Genomic DNA, 9,476 nt, shown 5'->3' with positions numbered 1-9,476 from the left:
AAAACACTTTGGAGAGCTGAGATTTCTATATTGTTGGGATCTTTGGTAGCTAATTTGGGGGAGGGTCTTTCTTTTTTTCTTCCTGGAAATCTTCCTAGTATGGAGGCTATTCGTTTGGCTTGTCTTGCCTAAAAATCAAATAAACCTTAAAACTCCAGAAGTGTTTTATTCTTCAGGACTTGAGTAGCTGTGGTTGCTTGGTATGTCAAGAGCCCTGCATGGGCTCTTCTACAGCCTATCTGCCAATAACCCCACACAGCCCAAACCCACCAGCCAAGTTCCCAAAGCCATGTCCCAAACACAGCACATGGATCACATTTTCCTGCACCTCACATCCAGTCCTCCTCAGACCCACATGGAGGGGAAACATCCAAGGGTTACAGAATTAAAGCCTAAAAGGCTCCCAAGGGCAGTCAGAGCCATTAGGGATTGTGCCAATCCCTAGAAACATTGCCTCTTATCTTAGAGAAATTTCAAGGTTACAAAAAAAAGAAAAAAAAGTTTAACTGTTCTATAGTCCAGGAAAGACTGAGTATATATACTAACAACTTCCAGCAAAAGTATCTTAAAGATCAATGGTTTAAAAATAAATAAATGTCTAAAAATAACAGGTATTCTAGGAAATTTATGCTTCCAAAAGAAAACTTGAAATAATATAAATAACTAATTCTAGCAATCCAAACAGCCTTACTTCTCTTCCCAACTTTTCCCAAGCTTTCTAACCAGCATGTAGGCTCTTAAACATGTTTGTTTATTGCTTACACTAAAGAAATCCCACAGAAATCTCTGGTATTATTCATTATTTATACTGGTAAACCAGAGGTTGGAATCGCCAGATATTTCTGGACACCAGACTCAGACAGCACTAACCCCGTGCCTTCCATTTTGGTCATGTCACAGTGTCAAGTCAAACCCAGACACTGCAGACTTGTTGACTTTAGGGTGTGAAAGTTTTGCCCTGGTTTGTGATCATAAGTTTTGCTTAATTGGGAACATGCAGAACAAGCGTGGGTGCAAATATACCTAATCCGTATGGCTTTTTTTCCTTAAACTCATTTATCTCTCACTTTTTCCTTTAGACAAAACTTCAGCAGCTGTCAGGGTGGAGTTTCCTATCGTAAGTGTTTTCGATAAATAAATCACATTTCTTTCCAGAAGTTCATCTTCAAAGCTGGCAAAGCCTTGAAGCATATGTTGCAAGAAGATGTGTGTTTCTAATGTGGTAGGTAGATTTGGCTCTAGACTTAATTTCACAGAACAGTCAACAAATTGCTACTTTATACCTCATAGCCTTTGATAGCGTGCCATGAATCTTTCCCACTTCTATAATTTGCAGGTGCCTCTAGAAGCCTGGAGATGTGAATATTGAAACCAGCTGTGCTGAGCTGAGATAGAAGATGTTATGTCTCCTGTACACCCCACACCAAAGTGGTCTTCGAGCTGCTGTGGCTGATGACCAGCCCAGAGTAGTATTGAATTATTGGGCATGTCAGCACTGGTGCTTCTTGGCCTGAGGACAGGCTCTGCGAGGTGCCCTGGTGCCGGTGCTGGTGACACCCCCACAGCAGTGACGCTCACTCCTCAATGGGCCGAGAGGTGCTCAGCAACCGGTGTACAGGGTCAGGCCACGTCTTGATTTTGAATGAGTTATGAACCATAAAATAAAATTGTTCTAGGTGAACAAAGTTGGGCTTAACCCCAAACACTGGGTTTCTTTTATTTTTTTTATTTACCACCTGGAGGGCCTTTTCATGTTTGGTTTCTGCATCTTTCTAGCACTACTAGAATCATTCCAAGTGGAAGATAACTGCATGAAAGGAGATTCCAGAAGGAACTATGAGTAAAGTCCAGATCACACACTCCTTTCTACAGGAGCACCCTACATCAGGACCTGAGGGTAGCTGGATAGACAAGATGCAACTTACAGGCATTTTCTGTCACTAACTCTTGCCCTAACTTTGTTTTTAATATTAAACAGGCACCTTCTAAATTTTGTTTCCCTAACTGAGGAAAGATACTATAGATTTAATTTGCAAAAAGTGTTTCTCGCCCTGCTTTCTGAACACCATGCCATTTTAAGATGTCTTAAGGCTGGGAACTGAAATTTGCCTGTGACCTCTAAAAGAAGCCATTTACGGACATTGTAGTTCCTTTCAAACTTGTATGATTGCAAGGTAGTGACTTTTTTCCATAATCTGCACCAGATTATATGATAAACGAACTCAGGTTCTTCGTGGAAATCTGCACACCCCACCACCCCACCCCCCAAAACACTGTGACTCATGAGAAGATAGTATCAAACCAGCCATTTATTGTGTAGTAAACACCCACATCCTGAACTCTCTCTGATCTCTGCTACATCAGCTCAGCACTAGTTAACACAGTGTAGGAATCCATGGCTACATGGGAGAGAAGCAGCAGGCAGGATAACATACAGGGACACAAGCAACTGAATATGTTTCAGAGCCATTGCATTTTTGGGGAGGATACCCTGGGCTCCAGGCCCCAGGATGGGGACAGGTCATCCTTTACTTAGTCCTCCTCCTCCCAAAATAGTGCTTGTAAGCAGCAGCATAGCCATGGTTAAAAGCGTACAGTTCACAGGGGTAGTAGTCCTCGCAGATCTCCCTCTGGTGTTCCTGAGGCCCCTTGTTACGGTCCCTGATCCTGCAAAAGTAGGAGAGAGGAGTGGTAAGTGCTGTCAACTTAAATATCTGTCTACAGCCCTTTTTTCCTGCCCCACAATCCCCCACCAGGATTAAGGGTCCATCGCCCGAGTCCATCATCCAGCTACCAAGACGTTAGCATACCAGCTTCTGCGTTCACCCCACCCAGGGGAGCGACACGACTACAACAAGAGCATTTTGCCTCCCCAGGTAACCTTTTATTTCGGGACTAAGTAGGACGATGGGGAAAGAGGGATGGTTTCTGCCTCAACTTCAGGAAGAGTCCTCCTTCCGCAGCCCCCCAGGCTTGCTGCCTTCAGCTCTTTTGCTCTTTCCCAAAGCCACACATGGAACAAAGACCTGAAACATCCTGCAAAGGGGCCACCTGCTACTGTGGAGAAGGCTTGCCTTGACACCTCACTAGGAGATGATTTCTGTGCTTCAGCCTTTATTATCACAAGCCCTGCATGAGGCATGAAACTGCCTATATCTGCTTTTTACAGATGAGGCAAGGAGGCTCCCAGATGGCCCTGTGATTTAGAAAAGGTCATACAAATTCTGCATGAGAGCTGAGGACTAGAACAAGATCTCAAACTGAGCTCCTTTTTTGGCAATCCCACTCTGATTGCCTCTCCTTCTGTTGGTGTTACCTTACAAAAAATTAAGCAGAGTCCTCCCAGCATATGCGTGTCCTCAAATGCAAGGACTTGCTCTCTGCTACCTGAGTTCTGGTTTCTCCCACGGTTGGGGACTTCATGGGCACCTCACACCGAGAGAGGACTTCTCAGAAGTCATAATGGCTTCCTCCCCTGGCACCAGCCAATGCCTGGCAAGGAGAGACCTCTCCGCACTCCCATCCTCAGTGTCCTGAGGCTATAACATACCTGCTCCAAGGGATGGCTCCATGGTTCCTGTCAGCTTGTATGAAGCCATTGGCCCTTCGCCTGTTGAGGAAGGGATCTGGGAAGGCAAGGGCTTGTTCAGAGTAGATAGATAGACACTTTTTCAAGTCCAGATTTCAACAAAAGCTAGCTTCCACATTTATAACAGCCTCCTTGCCCGCCCTCCCAGTCACAGTGAAACCCAGGACCTTTTAAAATTCCCTGCTGCCCACCCCACCGGTTCGTGCCCAGGCTCCCCCTCTGGCTTGTGCAGCCTGTATGGAAGTGCACGTGCTGCTCTTGCTCTGCTGTTACTCAAGTCACCCGGGGTAAAGCTACTGTGATTTTGCTGCCACAGCCCCTCTGAGTGAGTGGAGCTTGGCCAAGAGGTATGTGCCAAGCTGCACAGACCATGGGAGGCCTGGGCACGCTCAGCAGAATTAGCAGAACCGTGAAATTACAGGTAAAACCAGGAAGGGCCTGAGCAAGTCTATCTGCCTCCAAGGTTAGGCGGTCACTGAGCAGTCTCTGTGGCAATTTTGGACTGAGGTGCCTGAAGGTCCCTTCTGTCCTTTTTGAGAAATGTCACAGTCCTATTGCAGAGTTCAGGAGACTGTGGGTATCTTTGGTATTGTCTCCAACATGTGCCTTTGTGCTTCTGACTAGCTGCTTTGTGAAGTCCTTTTCCCAGATGGTCTAATTTCTTTTTAGTTCGGATCCATCTGTTCTCTAACCTCTCCAGGATATTGTTTGTTCCAGAGCGAAGCTCTCTACCCTTTCATGCTTTTCCTGTGACACTAACTCTCTCTTCCAGCCAAAGGATCCCTCCTGCCCACACGTCCCACCTGCTTCTTCCGAGGTGCTGAAGGTAAGGCTCTCACTGTCCTTTGGGGAAAACAAATGATGTCACTGGCTTCTGCAGTACCTCTTTCCATGCTCATCCCAGAGCTTTTTGGGCAGTGTCCTTTTCTAGTGTCACTTAACCTGTTTTAGGTGCACGCATAAGGGACCTAAGATCATGACTCTTTGTTTTCCAATTCTCATTATATTCCTTGCAAAACAGTAGTATGCACTTGTGCCCAAACATGTGAAGTCTTTTTTTAGCTCTCTCCCTTTTCATCCTGAAAAATCATCTTTTTTCATCCTTTTTTTATCCCTTTTTTTTCATCTTTTTTTCACCCTTTTCAACCTTTTTCATCCATCAGCCAGTAAATTTAAATTCGCTGGGCAGAGTGGTTCTGCCTTTTTAATCCCTACAGTAAAGTACAAGGAAATGCTCTTGGAGATGTCTGTAGCACACTTCAAATTCAAGAAAATAGTAAAGCAGTCTCTTACTGAGATACTCGTGGGATTCCATGCTTTCACGGGACTCTGGGGAAAGGAAGATTAAAACACGCAGTAAGACACTGAAACACTATATTGATGGGATTCAGTTTTTCACACGCCACAGTTCAATAGAACACACACAAATAAGAGAAGCCAGGTTTTAAGGCACTCATTTAAAAGGAAGAGAAAGGCATCAGTGGTGTGACCTAGCATTTATATGAGGAGTTTAGGGTGTTCAGGAGTTTAGAACGGAGCTACCCCATGTCTTAGCCAGGACTTCCAGGCTCGTGCTTGGTCTTCCAGTGTGTGATTCTCACCTTCATGTTCCTGACACTACAGTGGATATGGTACCTGCTTACCTTCAAAGCCTGCGTGTGTGCTCAGGGGATGGATTAGCACAGTGAGATGTGCTTGACTCTTGCAGGAAACAGCATCTTAATTCCATCACTATGGAACCGTGTGCCTCACAGGAAAAGGGGGCTGATATTACAAAAGGAGAAAGGGAATCCTCCCCATTAACAAGGAAGAATTAAGAATACAAACTCATAGTGCAGATAACAGAGGGGCAGAAAGAGAAGCAGTCTGTGAGGTGAGCTGGAACAGAGAGGAAGGGGCTGAAGCACCCTGGGCCACAAACTACAATGACTGAAGCTGACAGCCCTGGAGCAGGGCTAGGAGGACCTGACACACGGGCAGGAAAGCAGGCAAGAGGTCAAATTAAGGGGAAAGAAGACACAAAGTTGAATAAAAAACATCTGAACAGACCCAAAGATGTCTGCAGGTTTGGAGTTATCACTCTGCCCGGTAAAAAAGGTCACCTACCATAGCAAGTAGCAGCCATCACCAAGACAGCCAGGAGCGTCAGGATGATGAGAGTGCGCATGGTGCCAGCGCAGGGAGGAATCTCTCACTCTGTCTCTCTCGCAGTGTCTTGTTCTCTTCCCACTGAGGGCAGCTGGAGAGCCTGGGCTGCCTGCAAAATTAGCAGTGGAATGTTTGTTATGAAAACAGAGCCAGGAGGGGGCCCATGAAAGAGCCTGGGGAAGGCGACGGCTGGCTGGTACACACTCTTTATGGAGCCATTACAAAACATCCTCTATTAGCAGATTGAGCCAAGTTTCGGGAAGGAGGGGGCATGCCCCCTTCCTCTCCCAGTTCAGGGCTGGGGGCCATAATTCACAGGCAAGCATGTCACTAGCACTCCATGCTCAGAAAAGCTGGCCTGCACAAGTGGAAGGAATTTCAGGGGCTGCCACGGGCCCGGAGGGAGAGGTGTGTGCTGATCCCAAATGAAAATGTTTGCCTTTCTAATTTTTCTTCTGATCTGCCCTCTTTGCCCTCACCATCCTCTGTCTGGATACACCCAGCCCAGACGGTTCTGTAAGCTTTGCCGATGGAGACATGGAGAATGAGGCTTCAAATAGTCCCTCTCCACTTGACCCCCCTCCCTCCAGCTGGACAGTCATCAGAGGAGGAATTCAACCCTACTGCCCCTTCCCCTCTCCTATTTTACTGCTCCAGGAGTGACAAGCAGCAACCTAGAAGGATTCCTTCTGCTGGAAGGATCACAATTTTTGCCTTGAGATGACAGCACCACCCAGAATGCTATCCCTGCAGGTCCTCACTGTGGTCCTGCCCCTACACTACTCTTCCAGCCCAAGGAACAACATCTTGGTGGGGGAAGAGGTAACCGTATATTTCAGGACTGCTGCCTCTTTGGTCCTGGCCTCACTGGGCACCAAAGTCAGATGTCAATGCAAGGCTTTTCAGCTGAGATGCATCTCCCAGACCAGTCTCTAGGAGCCTCACCTCCTAGCACCTAAAGAGCTTGTCTGGGACCAATGTCATGGACAGCAGTGATGGACAAAAGATGGGGCGTTCCCCTCTCCAGTTCTGTGGTACACCTGCTGAGTGAAAAGCAAAGGGAAGTAGTTTGCTAGAGGCAAGGCAGGGAGGGAAGGTGCTGGTGCCTGCCAGACCTCTCTCATGGCAGTGGTGGGGCTGGGACCATGCACACTGCCTGGGGATGAGCCTAGAGCACAGTAATCATTGTTATGTCTGATTCAAGCTGTGGTGACCGCCTTTTTTGGGACTGTTTTGTCCATGCATACATGCAGGCATCAGGATTTCTCACTAACCGGGTGCAGGCTGAATGCACTCTGGGTGCAGACCATTGCCCCCAAGCCAGTGAGGTGTTGTCACTGCTGGCACCTGCAGCGGCCAGTCTGGGAAGCCATGCTGCAGGTGACACAGCCAAGAACTACAGGGACAGCTAGCCAGAGCCTAACACTTTCCCAGCGGAGAGTGAAACTTCAGTGGAATAAGATTATTCTGGGCTTTACAACTTACCCTTTCAATGACAAACTCATGGCCCTTGCCTGAAGCCTGTGGTCTCTGGGAAAGAAACTGAGCAGGGCCTTCAACTTCAGACCAAAGAGAAAGAATTGTTTTTCTTCCCCATTATCCCACCACACGCTGAGAGCAGCTCAGTCCTGCACCATCAATGCCCCCCATACCATCCACGTCCTGCCTGTTCAGTGCTCAGCCTGAGGTGAGGAGGTTGTGCTGGGGCAAAAGCCAGAAGTCTGCTGTTGACACAAGGGCAGAGAAGAAATGAGACTTTTCTGCTGTCCCTCTGTGCCTGTGCCCCGCCACTCCAGGCTCTCTAAGGGAATTCTCTGCTCTGGGATTTCTTGCATTCCTTAGAGCCCACAGTTTTGGAGTTAGTATTGAATGTGGATTTCATAGGTTTCCTGAATGTTTTGTACACTCTGGGAGCTGCCAAGACAGGGAGGCCTGAGGGAGAGGCTGGAGGAGAGAGAGAGCCCAGAGGGAAAGCAGTGGGGCACAGAGAGGAAGATGCTGTGAGTACTTTGGAATGAAGGTAAGGCTGCACAGCAGGAAACTCCAACACACTTTACAGCCAAACCCTCTTTATTTATCTATATTCACTCCGGGCAGTGCCCTCTGCTCCCTGGAAGACTCTGCTCCCATTTCAGAGGACTCTGATCCCAGAATGCCTGGAGCATCCCCTGCCATCAACCACAGAAGAGCCACAAACACCACTTTAACCCAAACGTTTCATTTTTCACCACAGAGGCAATGCATTTTCCAAGGGATGAAAGAACACACCGGCTACACAGCCCTATACCAACAAATCTCCTTTGGGGAACACTTTCCCTTGCAAAAGTACATCTCCTTTCTACTCCCCCTGCACTCCGTACTTCTCCAGCACACATCTCCCCTCCCCAGAATCAGTGGGCTGCCCCAGAGGTAACACACTACAGCACAGTGAGCCCCAATCCCCTTGCTTTCTAGCAGCATCCACTGGTTAGAAACACAGAAAGAGGAGCTAAGATGAATTGCCTGCAAATGCCAAGGAAATCTCCGAAATCCCCCAAAAAAAGGGGAGACCAGAAAAACAGCCCTCTGACCTGCCTCTCCTGCTGGAGTGGAGAACCACAACGTTACACACGCCATAGCAACCACTCCTAACATTTTGCAGCTGTGAAGCACCAGCAAGGCATTAATAGCGAGCAGCCGTCCAGGAAAAGCAAAGCGGTCTCCGCATACTCACTAAGCCGTCACTTCCCCGCCAGCCTGCAGCTCCTGTCTGAGGGGGCAGCTCTCCCGGCGTCCTGGACCCTGGACTGAAGAAGAGGGGCCTTTTATTTATTAGCATTGATTCGGTGACTCCTCCCCTCTTCTGTCTCCCACTCACGATCCACCCCCAGGCTACCACCTTCTCCGTCAAAAAACACCTTCTGCCCAGAGCCAGGAAACCAACAACCCCAAGGAACTGAGCCAGGAGGGAGAGAGAGCCACAGCAGACACCAGGGGCTAGTCGGGGCACAGCCACGTCCTGGCTGCCTTTCTGTGCCCAGGAGCAGTGAGTGGGTAGAGGTCTGAGCACAAGCTCCAGTCTCCCTCTTTGCAGTAAGACCCACACACAAACACACCCTCCTTTCCCAGCTGTGCTCTAACTAGAGACGCGCTGTTGGCCAGGTCACCTGTTCTTCCACGGGGAGCAGGAGGCCGGAAGCCTTCTCCCATCTCCTTTCATGCACCTTTTGCAACTCTCTGATCCCCCCTCCTAACGGCAGGCTAATGTCAGACTGAAAACTCACATAACAAAGGTGTCTGCTTTTGGAGGCAGCTCTGAAAAATCCAAAAGTGACAAACCCTATGAGGCAAAGAGCTGCCTTACACAAACCCAAGCCCCTGAGATGCAACCTCGCTGCTCACACCAGGCCCACGACAGTGCTGGACAACACATCAGACAACCCAGGACACATGCTGGCTGGACTGGGCTGTTGGGCTTCTGGCCCTGCCTGCACCCGAGCCAAGAGAACACATTTACCATGTTGGGATGCTGAACCCATGCAAGTAGTAACCCTCAGCAGCATTCCCTCACCCAGCAGAGGTCCACACCTGGTACATGCTCAGCATGGGTCCTTAAGTAAGGGTAGGCACAGCCTGAGGGACTGAGCCCAGCAGAGGTGAGATGGAGGGGAAGACCAGCTGCAGAATCAGTGCTTCAGAAGGTTAAGAAAGAAAACCCTTCACATCTATTCACTAACCAAGTATAGGGCACACAGTCATG

The 9,476-nt window shown here is 48.4% G+C and overlaps 1 protein-coding gene across 2 annotated transcripts; it reads right to left on the bottom strand.

Annotated features, from left to right (window-relative positions):
- Positions 1-2,291: 2,291 nt before the first annotated feature.
- On the bottom strand, positions 2,292-8,854 carry MGP (matrix Gla protein). Of its 2 annotated transcripts, XM_074576483.1 has the most exons (6): positions 8,616-8,854; positions 8,451-8,523; positions 5,696-5,846; positions 4,883-4,918; positions 3,551-3,626; positions 2,292-2,667 (listed from the first exon to the last, which is right to left on the bottom strand). In XM_074576483.1, the coding sequence occupies exons 3-6, from the start codon at positions 5,754-5,756 to the stop codon at positions 2,529-2,531; spliced, it is 312 nt and encodes a 103-aa protein (XP_074432584.1). In that variant the 5' UTR covers positions 5,757-5,846; positions 8,451-8,523; positions 8,616-8,854; the 3' UTR covers positions 2,292-2,528. The 2 variants fall into 2 exon arrangements, with proteins under 2 accessions (XP_074432584.1, XP_074432578.1); XM_074576477.1 differs by lacking the exon at positions 8,616-8,854 and having other exon boundaries at positions 3,551-3,641.
- Positions 8,855-9,476: the final 622 nt, after the last annotated feature.

Source organism: Larus michahellis, chromosome 1 (genome assembly GCF_964199755.1).
Source record: "Larus michahellis chromosome 1, bLarMic1.1, whole genome shotgun sequence".
Taxonomy (NCBI): Eukaryota; Metazoa; Chordata; class Aves; order Charadriiformes; family Laridae; genus Larus; species Larus michahellis.
The sequence above is the reverse complement of the archived record's forward strand: the minus strand, read 5'-3'. Positions and strand labels throughout refer to the sequence as shown.